This window comes from Taeniopygia guttata, chromosome 6 (genome assembly GCF_048771995.1).
Source record: "Taeniopygia guttata chromosome 6, bTaeGut7.mat, whole genome shotgun sequence".
Classification (NCBI taxonomy): domain Eukaryota; kingdom Metazoa; phylum Chordata; class Aves; order Passeriformes; family Estrildidae; genus Taeniopygia; species Taeniopygia guttata.
This window is the reverse complement of record NC_133031.1, coordinates 21608747-21627246: the sequence shown is the minus strand read 5'-3', so window position 1 is coordinate 21627246 and position 18500 is coordinate 21608747. Positions and strand designations below refer to the sequence as shown.

General features: G+C 35.2%; 1 protein-coding gene across 2 annotated transcripts in view; it reads right to left on the bottom strand.

Moving 5' to 3' along the window:
• Window positions 1-170: 170 nt before the first annotated feature.
• IDE (insulin degrading enzyme) overlaps window positions 171-18500 on the bottom strand; it is a 54577-nt gene continuing 36247 nt past the window's right edge. For both annotated transcript variants that reach the window (XM_030276115.4, XM_030276117.4), the window contains exons 17-25: window positions 17121-17241; window positions 15534-15625; window positions 13169-13280; window positions 11945-12112; window positions 9118-9390; window positions 7143-7204; window positions 5696-5768; window positions 4003-4070; window positions 171-2809 (exon numbers count right to left, since the gene is read on the bottom strand). In XM_030276115.4, the coding sequence (XP_030131975.4) occupies window positions 2714-2809; window positions 4003-4070; window positions 5696-5768; window positions 7143-7204; window positions 9118-9390; window positions 11945-12112; window positions 13169-13280; window positions 15534-15625; window positions 17121-17241 (1065 nt within the window). In that variant the 3' untranslated portion in view covers window positions 171-2713. The remainder of the gene's footprint in view (window positions 2810-4002; window positions 4071-5695; window positions 5769-7142; window positions 7205-9117; window positions 9391-11944; window positions 12113-13168; window positions 13281-15533; window positions 15626-17120; window positions 17242-18500) is intronic.

Below are 18500 nucleotides of genomic sequence, written 5' to 3'. Positions count from 1 at the left end.
CCCAAGAAATGCCTGGGAGCATTTCTGCAGCAATGCCATTTGGCCTAAATTAGTCCAGCTGGATAGCAGAAAATCCCATTTAATGTCTAATAAAAAACATGCCCAGACTGATAGATGTAACATTACCAGTATGCAAAAATTAAAATGAAACAAATTAAGAACTCCAAACATTAAATTCAGATTGTTTATTGTAAACAGAATAACTCTAGCACTCTGTCATACTGGCTGTGTCACATGCACCCAATTCCACATCAACTGCTTAAAATAGCACTTGCAAAAATTACAGTTATGTAATAATAATTTATGGTTTCTTACATAAACTAATTAACAAGCACTAAAATTGAATTACAGTGTATTCTAGGTAGTTCTTTATTGCTTGTAGACACTGCAGCTTTGGATCCATTAAAATGAACCCATTAGTATGCCTGAGTTTATCAAAATTTACTGCTATATCAAACTCAGAAACTGTAAAATGCTGGAGAACACTTAGAAGCAATTGAAAGTTGCTGGAACACTACATGGGTTTCCACATCCAGTCACAGAACTTCGAGGATATACATTTTTTCCTCTGGAAAACATGATGTGAGCTGAGTGTTAGATACACTACTATTCCAATTTATTTATATAATCTGTTAAGAGTTGCTAGTACTTCCATGAATATATATATATATTTATTTTTACACACAATAAGAGCCATTTCATTATATTCACCATAAGAGTGGTATGTTTAAATACTAAATCCCAAAATATATATTTTCATATGTTGTCGAAACTTTTATATATAATACAAATACTTTTACTAAAGGAAAACTATAAACAAAAGTGAAATGCAAGAGGGCAAAAAAACCTCATATGGAGGATCCATGAAAAATGTGAGCAGAGACATCTTCACTGATTTTGTTTATACTGTATTTATTTTTTTTTCCTCTTCATCAGGCTAAAAATTATGATAGTGGCCTTCCTTGGCAACAGGTTACATCACAAACTCTCACTGAATTTATTAAAAACATACTGAAACATGTACCATTAACCTTTAAAACAACTTTTAAATGCACCATATTTATTCGGTTAGAAGAGACTCTCAAATAAACCCAACTTAAGGCCCTTTCCCTGTCAAGCATTCATTTCATTTGGCCTCAGAGCCAATGTAAGAACCAACACTGATTCAATCACAGAACAGCCCTATTGACTACACCAGGATTCTGATGTTTGACACATGCCTGTCACATCAGGGCATTACTTTCAGGCTCTTTTAGTAAGAAGCAAATTCTCACTAACACCTCTGATGAGCAGATTTTATACCTTCAGTGCTTTACACACTCTCTCCTGTCTGAGTAAGTGACATCCTTTTATGAATTTGAGAGGTAGGAGAACTTCATGCTCCTTGCCTTTTCCTATTTGGGTGCCATTCCAAGCACAAGACCACTCTGCAGAAGTCAGTAAAGTTGGTGAGACACCTTATACTGTTTTATCATTTTCCTATGTTATGGAATATATATATATATATCTATATATATGAACATTATTTCAGCATAGTTCTTGATCCTTCTGAGTTCTGCACAGCCTTCTTCCCAGAAGCAGGAGCAAACCCTTTGTGATGTAACCTGAAGCACAGGCTGTGCTGTAGCACTGCTACCCCAGCACTGCACTGTCACAAACACCTTGCTGAAGGACAAGAAGGACCCATACAGGTATAAAAATAATGATGTATCTGACTCATTGGAGAGCCTCTATTTGTCATGTAGCTGTTCTTGAGTAAAGAACTCGTGTGTTTTTAAAGTTATTTGCATTACTGAGTGCTTTGCTGGACTGAGACCCAACGTAACAGCTACGGCAAAACAGACTGAGTTCTCCATCAGCACATATGCAACTGAAAACAAAAAATGACACCAAAGAAAGTATTTGATAATCCAAATGGACAGTTCACAGTAATTCTGTAAAACTGAACAGGATGTTGACAGTATCAAGAGACTGGGACAACACTTTTGGTAACAAAAGTAAGATGCACTAATAAAGTGTTTCCAGCATTTTACCAGTTTTAATATAAAATGTCCCCAAATTTGTATAGAAAGATTAAAATCATGCCCTTATCTTCAATTATTCTCATTAAGACAATTCTCTCACCTATTACTGTCCACTAGTCTTCATAAAACTTAAATAAAAAATATGTTGGTTGCATTAAGGATCAATTAAAAAATTATCATTCAACACATCACTTCAAAAAAATGTGAAAGTCTCTGTTTTTAAGAAAAATTGTTGACCCCATCCCAAAAAGGACTTACTTATCTCACCCCCTCCAAATCCCAATAAGATAATTATTGGGATACTAAACGGTGTTCTTCAGGAGTAACATGCACATTTCAAGCAACTTCGTTTGCTCTGGAGGGTTATTTCATCAAAATGAAATTCTGAAGGGATATGTTATTTTAAAAATATACTGCATCTACAAGTTTTTTATTATTATTGTTGTTTCAGTTGATTTTGGTTTTTAACAGGTTGTCTGTAATATAAATGACACATGACCACAACTGATTTTTATATACCCTCTATCCCTAACACACAGCTGATGTCAAATGAACCAAGAAGGAATTCGGGACTTTCATAATGAACAGAACCATTTATCCCAATGATCTTTAATAATTTTGTTCATCACAAAGTCCCCTGAAATCATGTCAGCACTGATCATTTGCATGTCTTCATCCATTGGGGTTCTTCACAGTTTTGCAGCCATGAAATTGATATGTGGTTTCACCAGTGGGAAGAGCGGCAGACTGCGCTTGAACTCTGTCATATTTTCAATCACACTTGGCTGCAAAGAAGTACATGCAAGAAAAAGTCTGCTCAGTATCTTTAATCAGAAAAGTGGCAAATTCCTTGCTTTTCATTTTAACTGCTGCTACAGCTACATATAAATACACCTGTCTTGCTCTCTTCTACAATATTAGTGAGTCATACTTAATTATTACATTACAGGAACCTCCAAAACACAATGTTATTTCTTATTAAACAACCAGTTTGATATTTATATAATTTCAAACAGCTATAATGCAATAACTGCATTGCTAATAACATCAGAAACTCCAATAAATGCAGAGCTGATCTTTTCATTTTCATTCTACTTCAGAGCACCCCACCTATTCTTTGAACAGCAGAGTAAGATCATAGCCATAATAGCTATTCTATGCACTATTATTTTTAGATGTAGTAACAAAGTAAGCTAGTATTTCAGTCATAATGGCTAATATATCCTCATACTATTCATACAGAAATTTCTGCTCATGGCAATTATTTCACCTGTAAGGTCTGATGAAGAACACAGACCTACCACACTGTGAAAAGTTAATCACCTGTTGGGACAAACACTGCAATCCTTCAAGAAAAGTCACTGAAGGTCCAGTAAGGACCTAGTGCTGCCCTATCCAAACACAGAGAAATCTGTAATACTGTATGAACAGAATTTGCCAGACTGTTTCCTCCCCAGTTAAACACATTGACAGGAATCTGCATTAGCATTTTAGGCTTTAAGAAAATGACCAAGTAGTTGGTTTTACTGTTGCTTTGGGGTTGGGTTTGGATTGTTTGGGTTTTTTAAAACAAAGATGATAAATTTGTTGACGGATATTCATCTCTGTCTTGACACCTGATTCATCTGATCATATACAATCAGTATTTTCAGACAATAATCATCTGTATTAAATCCTTAGTGCAGATACCCAGTGAAGTTTACTACTACTATTAGCTTTGGTTTCAGAGAACTAAAGAGAATCGAGGAAAATGGTCAAATTGATAAAAAGAAAAATCAGGAAAATCCCTGTTATTAGTGACAACAAAAATGCATGTCGAAAAGAGCTAAAACATCAGCCCCATGACAACAGCAATTTCCAGAGGTCTGTTTCTCCCTATAAATTCTTATTTAATGATACAAAAGATTCAGATTAAGAATCTAGATTTCTAGATTAAGAATGTAGGCTAGGAATTTTTTTGTGTGTTGTTTCTTTTTACCTGTGGTAGTGGAGGTGCTGGTGCCAGGTTCACATCATTTTGGCATGGAAATTCTCCAACAACGGGGCCTATTTAACATCAGCAAAATTAATTTGGGACCATAATTTAATTACTATCTTTTGCATAACTGATAAATTGTTTTCTCTTATAAGACAGGTTATCTAAATAATGCACCTTTATTTAAGTATTTAAAGTAAAAAAAATTAAATATTTAAATTTTGAAGTATCACTAAATAAGGTTTTTATAAACATTTTGTTTATAAGGTTTTATAAACATTTTGCTTTTATATTACAGTCTGTCTTTAGAAATACAGATATTAATCCATTATTTTATCTGAAAACATGAGCTGAGGCAGTGGCTTTTATTCATTTTACTTACACATAAAGACAATGTAGAAATAAAAATTGCTAATCTGTTGGTCAATCAATACTTAAAACTGCTTCTCCGTACAAATTATGAGAACAGTAGCAAATGCCAGTGGTACATACAAGAGCAGTGCAAGAACAGCACATAATTTGATAAGGATATGCCTATAGAAGTGTAGAAGTTTCTCCAGGTACCAAAAATCTGGACAGCAACCCCAAGTATTCCCTGCTTAAAACCATACATGTCCTATTCCAATTACCCGAAAACTTATTTTTGCATTTCTAATATCTTTTTTTTTTCATGGCATAAAAGAGGCCAGATGGCAGATTAAAAGATTTAGGACTGGGCAATTGTTTTAGGATTTGTTATAATTTCTGTAAGTAACCACTTGTCAGGCTGTCTTGCAAGCTCACCATTTTCTTGGGAAGGTACCATTCCAAGCAAGCAATACCCAATTTGGCAATGCAATTACTACACTTAAGGAAGTCTCCTCTAGATAGGAAAAGTTTTAGAACTATTTCTATCTAGCAATTACCAGCCATGAAAACTGTAAAGGCGCTTTGAAGCAAGTCTTCCTTACTTAGCTGCAAAGCTGTAACTTCTACTACCATAAAAATCAATCCTTCTGAGGCAGAAGGGAGTTTTCATGACATGCATGCAGTATCTGCTTTCCTCTGCAGTACAGACAAGCTTTTAATATTTTTGACTTTGCAAACAAATGCATGTTGGAATTTAAGTCCAATGGTGAAAGATTTGCAAAGAAAACCTTCAAAGTTTTTCCTCTCAGTTTATTCATATTAACAAGAAACACTTTTAGACTTTTCCTTCTAAAATTGAACAACATAGTTTAGAATGCACAACTGATCTATATTACTTCAAAATAAAACCAAAATAAAAATTGACCTTCTTAAGTTTAAATAAAACTTTTGACATTCCCAGAGGTTTTAGTTTCTGTTTGTTTTCTCCTTTGAGGGTGCTTGAATATATATTCTAATTTTGGGCTTGTTGGGGGTTTTTCTCCCCTGTAGGACTATTAAAAAGTTTAATGTTTATTTTAAAATATCTGCTTGAAAACATAAGTATTTTAGGACATATTGGTTTATTATCAATATATTTCAGAATACTGATAAGCTGAAAAATTTGTCTAAAAAATGAACAAAAAATCTGAAGCACCCATGTGAAGTACACCTTTTCCCCTTAAAGAGTATATAATCTCCAAAGCTGAGTTTTTCTTACAGTGGATTTGTATGATATAACACAGCTATCTGTTACTATGACTTGCAGGAACAGAAATTGATTAAATATTATATTCAGCACAATACTTACAGGAATCCATTTCCCTTGCAAGGACATGTACTGATACCTTGTGTCTTCTAGGAGCATCTATTGCCAACAGCACCTACAGTAAAGAATATCAAGTCCCTCAGGTGTAGTATCCCTTAGACATTATAAAATAGTAAAAAGAATGAGAGCATTTAAATTTTAAGTTAAGCCCTAAAATGGGGGATGGCTTTTGGCATGTGCCTTCAAGTATTATTAAAAGTCATCCATACTGTACTCCTGAATTATTTTACAGTCAAGTTAAGCCATTCATGTACTGCTTGGAACTCAGAAAAACTGTAAGTAATAGAAATTCAGCCATTAATTATCATAGTATCAGGAATGCAACCTAAAATCTCTGTAAAACTTTCAATCCCCAGCAGTCTTCTGGATGCACATCAACCTGAACAACCATTAAATTCAGCTGGACTAGCCCACCAATCTAGCCTGTTATTACTGCTCTGGAATGCTGGATAATCATGTATTGAGCATTAGTGTAAGCAAAATAGTATAGATTCCTACAAACCCAGAATATGCACACTCATCCAAAAGTTCTCATTTATTAAACAAGAGGTACTGAAATTCCATTTACTAACTTTGCATTTGCTGCATAATTTCATGTATGCTATTGTACTATTAAAAAAATTAAAAGTAAAGAACCCCCTCTGCCCAGCAGAGGAAAAAAGAAGACAGACACACACATACCCATGCTGCTTCATGGGCAGAAGTTTTTCCATCCAATAATAAATTCTGAAGACATTAAATTGATCGTATTTTCCAAAGAACTCCCCGAGCTACCAGCTACTCCATAAGTAATAAAACTCCATGAGCAATATAGTGAAATATCATTGTATACTACACATTAAAAACCAGAAATGATGATGTCCATATTTTTTTTATACAGATGTGGGGTGATAGGGACAGGACAGGGACACATTTGAATGACTTATACTGGATATCCATCTGAGTTAAAATGTACAATTACAGCATCATTATGCTGCTCCTTTGCTCTGCCTAACCATTAGAGGAACAAAAAACGCTTCTGATTTACATTTACAGTGAACAAAGCTTTAAAAATATCTGTTTCATTCACAATTCATGCCTGTAAAATAAGCTGAATCACTGATTGGTTGAAGAAAAAGATAAAAGAAAAATTTTTGCAATTTTGTCCAGGCTTGGTAATAGAGCAGCACATTTTATGTCCATAAAGAAAATATAAATGAAACAAGAATAAGAGCCAGCAAGGAAAAAACCACAACAAAACCCTATCATTCTGTGCAATTTTTACAGTTGCTATTAACTAAGTAATATTCAGGAAATAAAAGATACCCGCATTCATTTTATCATCTACCTAAAACAGGTGTCAGTATATCCCTTCAGGGCATGCACAAATAAGATTCAGTTGTATCTCCATCTCATTCTGAGTAACATTTTAGCTGCATAACTAACTTACCTTGTAGAACTGTATAATGTCATCCTTGGTCAGGGTCTTCAGATAAGCCACTTCAATGTTATCTGCACAACAATAGTACAAATTAGAGCAAATCTGCAGATCACAGCTGGTTATTAGCACACTGCTTATACAAAGTATACTTCTTTCAAATTCAGATGCTGTAATTGACTGCAAATGAAAAGCTTTTCATTGTTATCTTTCAAGTCAATACTTGCTTCACTAAAAGTGTCAGTAGAACCTTGGCAGAAAATTATACTTCAATAAGTCTATTTGATTTGACTTACTGAAAAATGCATATTTGAAGAATACTGATGCACTGTGGGATATTCAGTAGCTAAAATAGATATGCCTGCTCTTGTGTATTATCTTCAAATCAGTTACACATTTCTAATGCAGACTGGTTATAGATGGCTTTTATTCACAGTTAGGAAACAGGATGGTAGGACACACTTTTACAGAAGTGTCAAAGAATGGTGCCTACATTCCCCTTAAAAAGTAGTCACACCTTTAAGATATCTGGGGACAATGTGTTTCAGTTGCTATACTCCTTCATATTAATTAAACTGTCATGGACTAATCACCTAATATCGTTGCTGCTTAAGCAGAAAGGTTTCTTGTAGGCGTGCTTGCTTTTCTTAGGATTAGCAAGAAGATCAAGGAAGAAACACGTGCAAGAGAACAGAGAGCAACCAAGCCTGTAATGCAGGCTGTAAGTTATATGAAGTTCTACATGGAGGAAATACAAAAATCAACAATACAGTTTGGAAAACTAGGTAAGATTTGGGAGAAAACAGTAAAAGTAGTAATATTTAAAATGTACAAACAAAAAACATCTTCTTAAGGCTGGAATACGAACTTTGGATTTTGACAATGCTAGTCATATTAAAATCATGAATGATATAAAATTACTAGTAGGCAGAGGGGAACTAAAGATACAAAAGTCAAGGGAAATAATAAGTGGGATTTAGGTATTAAAAATATGGCTACACTTAGCAGTAAGAAATTCCAGAGAGATACTATTGATCCAATTATGGTATAAACAGACACACTTAAGGCTGAGAAATACCACACTATTTCATCAGACACAAAAAAAAGTACTTGAATGATAAGTTTCCATTCCACTTCTTATGCTCAGGCATAAAAGTTTTCAGTAGCTCTTATTCTCTCTACACCAAGCTAGATGACGAGTCAAAACTCTTCATTATTAAACAGCTCAGTGAGTCATCGTGAAGCAAAAGGACTGTATTTGCTATCATGGAAAGGCAATATGGTACACATAAAGCAGAAGAGAAGTCACAGAATACAGAATGAGTTTTATGGAGGAAGCATATTATGCATGAAGACAGAAAATTACAGCTGTGAGTAAGAGTCGAGACATTAAACTGTCAGGAAAAACTGATCTGTACCTAAACTGATTTTTTTTTAAATGTTAGAAACTGTATTACTAATGTGTCTAACTGTATTAATAATGTATCTCAGCATTAAAAAAAAATTAAAATACATTTTAAAAGTATTTAAACAAATTCAAGTTAAATACTATGTAGGGCCACACAGTAAATAAATGTCAGTCTATTTTCTGTAATAATACTAGAGGCTAGATCTCATTTGGTCTCTTACAAACCTATAACCTTCAAAGCACCACAAATGAAAAAAACCCAAAATAAATGAGTGTTTCTTCAAACCCACTCTAAGCTGAGAGCTGAGACAGATTGCATGTTAGTTAAGATACCTGCTGCTGCATCTGTCAGCACTCCCTCAAAACAACTGCACAATGCAAAGTGAAACTGGGTTCATATGAATGTGTGTACTGTCAGGAATGTCAGTGTGTATCTGACTGCATCACAGGAAATAGACAGTAAATTATGTATAGGCTGTGTAAAAGTTTAAGTTGCTCCCAAATGAATATGACACTCAACAGTCACAAATGCAGCCAGACTAGAGCATTCAGTTTTAAAGGAATTACCATTTGTCTTACCTCTGTCAAAGTTATACTGCTGGGAAATGATTTCTCCCCAGTATTTAGCACATTCTGCAGACAGCTTCTTTGGTTTGTCTAGACGACGAATTGCTAAAGCTTGGATGTGTTTTTGGAAGGCCTCTTCTGTCATGTCTTCTATGCATTTCTCCATAGTTTTTAGGAACGCTTCAACTCTGCTCTCTAAATAGTGTGGTGGCTTTTCAGATTGGATAATAAATCGCAGTCCTTGGATGCCATTTGCCCGACGTGGGCCACTGAACACAATGTAACCTTGGCAAAACAAGAAGAGCCACAAATGAAAAGAAATCCTTTGTCACAGCCTTGATTTTGCCAAATGCAGCACATTTGGCAGGAAGGCAATGCTGTGCTAACTTAATTCTGTGTTATAAATAAAACAATGCAGGTTTTCAAAACGTGCCACTGAATTTTTTTAGAACATCTTTATTTCACTGAGGTCAATATCAATTTAGGGGAGGCCAAGGAGGAGTAAGGCACACTGACAAAACAAAAGCAATTCTGTCATCAGGATCAGGTTACAGTTTTCGTCTACCCTTTTAATAACAAATCAATCACACTTCAGTCTTTTAAATGCTGTTTTATAGTTTTCTTACAGTTTCCTGATGCTCATGTCAAAACTGGTTACAGTATTTCAGAGTTTTTATCTGAACAATTTAGGAGTATTACTGTGAGTACATTTTGAATGCTTCCATTTATACATCCCAGCATTTTACACAGCAGCATGACACTGCTGATTTATGTCCTACTTCTGATCCACTGTACCCTGCAGAGTTTTCTACAAAATTCCTACCTAGCCAGTTGCTTCCTGGCTCGTATCTGTGCCATTGGCTGTTCCTGCCAAACTGTTCCTAACAAATTGCATCTTGTCTTCATTCAAGTCATGTTTCCAAAATGTCAAACTAATTTTAAATTCTAACTCTATCTTCCCACACACTTGCAGCCTCTCCCAAATTAGTATTATCTGAAGATTCAGTGAATACCCTCACTCTTCTATCATCCAGAATTCTGATGAATATAGCATGGAACACTGGATCACAACAGAGCTCTGTAGAACACCATTTTCTAAATTAACTATTCTCTATTCTCCAATCATGACCTTCTATGTACCCAGATGTGTAGTTCTTCCACCTAGGTACTTCCACAACAGTCTCTCAATTACCTTCCGTGAATTTAGAACTAGCTTGAAAATATATACCACGTTTTCTTGGAGTTTGAATTAAACTCACTGATCTATAATTTCCCTGTTTCTCTTTCCTTTTTTTTTTTAAGGAAACACGTAACATTTGGATGTGTCTATCTTTCTAATATCTTATCATCCACAAATTTTTCATTATAAGACTTTTAATTCCAGGATTTCCTAATTTCATTCTTTGGAATAGAATGCAGAGTTCATCATACCTTGAACTTTTTAAAAGCTTCTCAATTAATCTGATTCATCTGTTATTTTCCCGTTCAAAAGTAGGACATGAACTTTGATTCCCAGTGTTTATTTTGGAGGTCATCTGGCCACAGCTGATAAATTTTAAGTATAAACTAACTAAGCCATCCTGAATTTTCTGACGATTTGAACATTTTTATTTTAATGATTTGAACACTTTTTTCCCATCATTGTCAACTTTTCTCCCCCACTTTCTCATACTGCTTTACAATTTATTGAAAGAATTCTTGTTACTACTTCTACTGTTTAGCAAACTTAACTTCTTACTCTTTAACTTCTTTTTCCCTAAGCTTTCTCAAAAATCTTACTAAGAATTCCATGAAATTTACTGGATTTTGATGGTATTTCTACTGTCTCCCCTCCTAAGTCTCATGAGTTCTATTATTTGGCAAATATGAAGTGCTGGACACTAAACTAGTTCTTCCTAAGTTCCACCCTGCCTCTTTAGTTGTTACTGCCAACTTCTATACAAAACCTGCCACCAGCACATTTCAAAAACCTGTTAAATAACCTAGGTTCTATCCTATTTTCAGCAGGTATATAGGCAGTTGAAATACTATGATGAGTATTGTATGGCTGGTTCTGCTAGTTGCTCACGAAAAGCCTAATCTTGCCTGACATCCCTGGCAGTCATCACACTGAAATATTTGCCTGCTTCTCACCTTTGGAAAACCTGTACTTCTCCTCACCAGTATAACAATCATGTGAGCTGTCATACAATGTCTTTGTCTCTCCTTCTTACTCTGTTTAGAATAATCTCCCCAGTTCTCAGCCTTACTGGTTCAGGTAACAATTATCTGTACTTACTGGTGAACAGCTGTAGTCTTAAAAAGCCTGAAATGTATTTAGGTTTTCACCAATATGGTTGTTTACCACTACCCACACAACAGTATTTCCAAGATAGGGCTCACAATTTAACAGTTGGACTCAGTGATCTTAGACATCTTTCCCAACCTAAATGATTCTGTGATTCTATGAATCATGAAATGCACCTAGAAGTAAGATCACAAGAAGGAAACATCAAACTACTATTGATTCTTTAAGAAGATCTACAAATTTAGGGGACTGATCATCCTTTTGGTAAATTCTAACATGAAGTTTTCTGTACAGTGCTCGCACTTTTTTTGAGTTGGAGCTGATTTCAGATCTTTCAGACATCTTAAAAATCATGCCTGCTTGTTCTTATTTTAGACTCTATGCACAGTAGAACTTCTTTGAGTCATGAGCAGTTAAGATGATTTACATTTACCAAGTGCCCTTTAAATGGCATTCAGTAAGCAGGGAGAGAACACCCCCTGCTCAGGTCTCGTGCGAGCGCGTGACGGTGACAGCTCGTGTGCACAGACACCGCCGCTCCTGGGAACTCACCTAACTGCTCCTGGGTGCGCAGGGTATTGAAGCACGGCTCTGAGATAATCTGGCAGAAGAGCTCCAAAAACATATTCTCAGACGTACTCTGCATGTCTGTCTGGTAATATATTTCAATGCCACAGTTGTTATGAACCTCATTTCTCTGTTGGTATACAAACCAACCTCCTAAAAGACAAAATTAAAACACTGAAGTTCATGGAAGTGTACATTCCTACTGTTGACAACTAAAAATAAAATGGTCTAAGGTTCATGGATTTATACTAAGTGGTTTAGGACTGTTAAAGCAGAATTTCCACTAAGAGCATACTTTTCATGAGAGAAGAAAAGAATGTATCATTTTACCATCAAAATGTTGCCACTTGGAAATATTAGCAAGTAAATTGAAACTGGCTGCTTCTCTTCAAGCAAGTATTTTTGGAACTGCAGTGAAATTCTACATTGGCTCTACTGTGTAAACAGTTTCTAAAGACAATCTGCCAGAAATTATTATGAACATTAAAAATAACCCAGCATTTTAACAACTTCTTTTGTATATGGTAGGTCACACAGATGATCAGCTAGGGGTAATCTATCTTGTCTGTACAGCTATGTATGTCACCACTCCCAGCAATACCTTGAACCTCCTTTTTACAAAAAACTTCCTTCACCATGGAAGTAAAAGCATACAAGTGCTACAAGATCAAAATAGTTTACAGAAGAAAAAAAGAAGTTATTTGTGTAAGAACTTTCTGGTTTTGCAAAGAGTCATTACATGCCATTTTTAATGGTCAATTAATACTCAGAAATGCTCAAAGAATTGTGTTTACTCAAATATATGTACTCTGTGTAGCAGAGACTGGGACAGGGCTCTTATTTCCATAAATTGTAACAAGTGACTTGGAACTGAAGTGCAGAATTGTATGATTATAGAAGGGCTTTGGATTGACAGTCACCAAAAGATCGTCCACATCATCCCAAGAAGTCCAATTTACATATACAAATTAAATATTAAAACAAAGTAATTGTCAAGTATACTAGAAAGGTCATGTATTAGTACATAAATTTATCAGTAAAGCCACACCCTAACTATATTTCTGAATTTTAAGTTTAGAGTAACTTGAAGTAAGTTTGACTTCAAAACACACTCCTAACAGCACAGTAATATACATTTTAAAACGCTGTAAGCAAGGGGAATCTCAATTTAATGTGCCTTATATATCGTGAATCAATAATTTAACTTACTGTCAGGAAGCTGCACTTCTCTGTACCTCACTAGCTGACTGGGAAGGAGTGGCTTTGTATGAGCATGCTCAATGAGAGTGTCCTCAACCATCTGCATAATTCCTAATGCAGCCTGGAAAAGAAAACATAAGAGGATTTTTAGTGATCATTAGTTATTCTGTATTTAACAGCAGCATAAGACTTTCCAATTACTGATGGTGCTGTGAGAGAAAAGAAAAAGAATCAGAAATAGAAAGTAGGGATACTGTAATTCAATACAAATACAGTAGAAGTTAAGTAGATGAGAGGAAATGGGAGTGTGGAGGGCAAGAGTTTTTTTGTGTCGTCTTTATGTTTAAATTGTCTACACATTTATCTACTCCTACTTCTCCCCAGTGCTTCTGAAATTAAAGCTCAATGGGGTAATTTTTTTTCACTTTCCTTCCATCACTTGATGTGCGCATCTTTCAAAGTGAAAATGAGATATCTCAAACGTATGTCTGAAAGCAAATGGCATTTCAGTAGATGAAAATTTTAAGGAAACAAATAGTTAAGGTCAAGAATGCATTTCATTGATGTGTTGGTGGTGTTAAGACTTATTGCCCAAATATTTTCTTTTATTTGATGAATTACAATAATAATTAAAAAAAAATGTAAGGAGTGAAAAAAATCCAAAGTCATTACTTTCATTCAAGGATTTAACTTCAATAGCTTCATCTCTTAAGGGTTATATGTTCTTGTAGCCTGCACACTGGAAATTACAGGAACTCACTACAAATATTTTTGGCTGAAAGCTAAAATATCTCATTCTGCATTGCCATAAACTCATAACACAAGTGATTTTATAAAGAACATAGAAAATATTTGAAAACTTAATAAACATACACCCTACCAACACCTCCAAAAGCCCCATGCAGTATCAGACAAAAAGATCGAGGTCTAAAAACAACAAAAATTTAAAGAAAAAGACTTTATTCTTTCAGTCAAGTCATCATATTAAACTATCGACAATACAACTGCTCAGACATGTTCTGAACAGGATTACTTTACTTTTCATCCACTTAAAGCAAATAAACAAAAGAAATTGTCAAAAAAGCCCAAGTATCAGAATGAAATTAAAGAAAAAAATAGGAATTTCAAGCAGCTAGATAAATCTAATTTTTCAAGCCCAGATTCACTGAAAAAATATTTTCATGACTGAAAGGTGTTACAAGACAATGAATATTTTGATTTATTTTAGTTGGCAAAAAATTCTTTGGTCCAGGTTAAAATTGCTGAGTTTTATCAGTGATTATCACATCATGGGTATTCAAGGACAGACAACTTTTTCTATTTTCTATTCAGGGAGGTTTGCAGATCATTTCTAAACATTACACAGCTATGGGTATACCAGGACATCCTTCCCAGTTCTTTAGCTGTAGGACTTTCGATAGGCACCCATTATGCCAAGTAAAGAATAGACATAACTGCACCATCATGGAAATCTAAAAAAATCTGGGCATTCAGTTCTATTTCCAGAAGCAACTGACTTTTGTATACAAACACATAAGAAATAAGGAAGGGAAAAGAGACAATTTTTAAATTTCTCTGCATGAAGAATACCCTCTAAAAATTTTTAACAAGTACTTTAAGGACATTCTTGACAAAGAAAAGTTTGTCTCTCCAACCTATCAGCTCCTTCCTATCTTATTTTTTCCTTTACAAATTAACTCTCTCCTCCATACATTCAGCAGTCATAAGCAGTGTCTGTAACAGCTCTTGATAGTAAACTATCCCAGAGCTATTCTGACACAAAATATTGTACACAAGCCTTATTAAAGAAGAACACAAAAACATACAAAAAAAAGTACTAAAATTTGTATTGGTACATATATTAAAGTATTTCCTATAACTTCGTATGCAAATACAAATTGAAGACAAATGTTTCCAAAACAGGGAGTTTTACTCCCCTGACAGCTGACACATGGCTTGTTCATGGTTCCCCATTCCTGTTTAGCTATGTGCAAACTAAATTTGGAAGGACACTGGATTCTTAAAACTTTGCTAGTTATTCTGAAGGTTTTCAGTGGAAAAAAGCAAGATCTGCATCATGTTATTCCGTCTGCAGCTTTGACCACAGTAATGACATACAACACAGACTTTCAAATACATAATCCTAAGTTGTCTTTATTAAGTTTCCAAGAGCAATATAGAGGCAGCACTTAGCCTAATAAAGCTAAAGTGGAAAAAATTATGCTCTCATACTCTATTGATAAAAAAGTACAAAGTTAAACTATGAAATGACATTTGGCATAACTGCTTCAAGATCTGCAAAGATTAAACTAGTGTTCCATTTTTATGCTGCTTTTAAATAAAAAATGTTTTATTAAGAAAGTATCAAACCAACCTGTTTTGTTATATTGCCATGGAGAAGAGCTTCAATGTGTAACCGTGACAACAGCTGTGCTATGAAGGCCTTGAGACGGGGAAGGGTGACATCTACAATACATATTTAGACAGTTAAATCACTCAACTGCATTTTTAAATTATGAAGGACCTAGGCCTAAATCATCATTCAATACAGTGCATTTCCCAGAGGAGGAGAAATCTGTCATTATGAAGAAGAGAAATCTCTCCTTAAAAATGCAACATTGGAATGCTTCCAGCTCTAAATAGCTGCACTCATCATATAGTTTATTCCACTTAGAATTCACATGCTGTCTTGACCCAGATTCAAAAAAAAAAAAAAAAAAGTAAAAAAAAGCTGCCTTTCCAATCATGCTGAACAAACACTCATTCTCTAGAGAAAACAGTTGCAATCATTCAGGTGGTGTTCTAAGGAAAAGCCTTAGTTACTTACTAAACAAGCAGCATGTCGTTTATAATGCTCAAGAAAGACTGTGCATTTACCAACCAGACTAAAAAAAGAACCTCAATTCAAATATAGTGTTTTGATATTAACTTTGGAACAAAGGCTACAGAGAAAAATATCCTAGAGGACACATGCACAACACATACACACATTCTATCTGGCCTGTCCTTGCAAAGCAGTTTTCATATAAAGTGCAAAATACAGTTTAACATACAGAATCAAAGGAGTAAGAGGAAGGATGGTTGGATGGGGTATTCACGGATGTGTGTTCTGAATCAAGTCCCTCACATAAATACATAAGTCAGGTATTCTTCTTGAAAAGAATGTTAGTGTATTCCAAGAAGATATTACAAGACATTTTTCAAATTGTCCCAGGAACAGCCTTTTAATACAACACAGTAAAATAGAGGTGGGGAAAAGTTCTTCAGCTATTACTACAAACATAGAATTACCACCGAATGGTGTTGGTTGAAAGACCTTAAAGATCACGTAGTTCCAACACCCCTGCCATGGGCAGGGCCACGTCCACTAGGTTCATTGCTCAGAATTCCATTCCATCTGGACTTGAAAAATCATTTCAATCTCTTAATTAAAAATTTCTTCTTCCTTCTCAAATATACTGTGGCACCTACTTTGTGTTAAGAGCCACAATGTTCTTTACTATTGTTGTCATTATCTACAGAAAGTACATATTTTTTCTTTATTAGCTACAGCTCTTTATTATCTACAGAAACATAAGCTAGGATTCCCTGATCATGGAAAAAACAAAGCAGTTTGCACATTGGGAAGAACAATGCAGATACACTCCAGTGTGCCTGCAAGATGTCAACTAGAGCCAAATGATTTTACTAATGTTGATTAAATACTGGATTCACCATATCCAGGTTCATGTTCATCTTAGTAAAGTTTTGCCTGAACTTTTATCTGCAAGTTTTGCCATTTGAGGCCTTTTCCATGAACTACTCTACTTTCTTGAAACTGGAGGGCAAGAGCAGCATGGTCAGCATCAGCTTAGGCCTGGCACTGCAGGGGCTTCTCTTGAATAGTAAGCAGAGTTCAAAACAGGTACCCTTAATAGTTAGGTAATATAAGAAAGAAAAGAATTAAGTGGCAGAACATTACCATCTAGAGCTTCTTTTAATTCATCTTTGGTCCAAGCAACTTCGGTCATCAGGAGTCGGAGATAATACATTGCATGCTGGTGAGGCTGTTCAGCCCTGAAGTTGTTAAGCGATCTCATGTACTAAACCAAAAAATCAGGCTCAAGTTAGAAATTCAGAATTAGAGTTCTAAACATATTAACATTGTATTCTGAATTTTGTATCAAAAAGATACAGTTTAGATATTGAGAACATTCCCGTGCTCGTTAGAACTCTTAAAAAAATTGTGTTATATCACCTTAGTAATAATGCAGGCTTCTTAGCCTTTGGAGTAAGCAGAAACTATTAAGATGGTTGAAATGTGTATGAAATCAAACTTGTCCATAAAATTAATACTTAGAAATTAAATTACTGCAGTAAACAAGAATTTAGATAAAATTTCCTGGGTAGTTGTTCTACCCAGGAAATTCGCCTTCTGTGATTACTGACCAGGGGGTGCAGGAACACTGCTAATAGAAAATGTAGAAAATGTCTTCTTCTCCCTGTCACCTACTTTGGCCAACTTTTTTACACAAAATCTGGAGCATCTGGAAAATTCTCTGCATGTTATCCATGTTTTGCATGGATAAAGGATATGTGAGAGAAGAACCAGAGAGCTTCTGCAAAAACCTCCTTTCTACTCCAGCTGCACTTTTACAAAATAAGCAAAACCTTTTTCCTCTACCAGAGAAACTGGAAAGTGCAAACTAATAGTTTTGGCAAGCTGCAAGCATTTCCAGTGCAGGAAAAAAGTAACCCATTTCAGGGCACGAGTGAGAATAGCACGCCTCAGGTTGCTGAGGATGTATCCTTCTGTCTCCTCCAAATAGAAGCCAGAAGCTGGTATCTCCCTTATCTGTCTGGCATAGACATGGGGAGAAAACTGCAATCTCCCCAGCTGATGTTACAACTAGAAATCAGCCAGATTTCTAGAATGTACTAAACCAGGCGGTTACACTGCACCAAAGGATCAAGGTCCAGGAGCAAAGACAAATCCGGGGAAAAGAAATGTTGCAAACTTTCCAATGTTTCCTTTCCTCCTTCATCTATTTCCCACTTCTTCTATGGCTAGGTCCTATTGCAGCCTTTCCAAATTGCAAAACAGGATTTAAAGCTAAGATTTTCCCCTCCATCCCCCTGCTTAGATTTCTATTCCTACCACAGCAAGCTGTGCTTCCTTGATACATCGTAAGAAAGACTGACTAAAAAAAGATTCCAGGACCAGTTATTTTTAACCAAAGAATGTTACATACATAACTCCAAGAAGCTCACAGCCACAAAAAAGAAAAAACCATCTGAAGTCCCACTAACGCAGAATTTCACTCTCTACTTCCACAGATTGTCAGCCCTCGGATCTCCTATT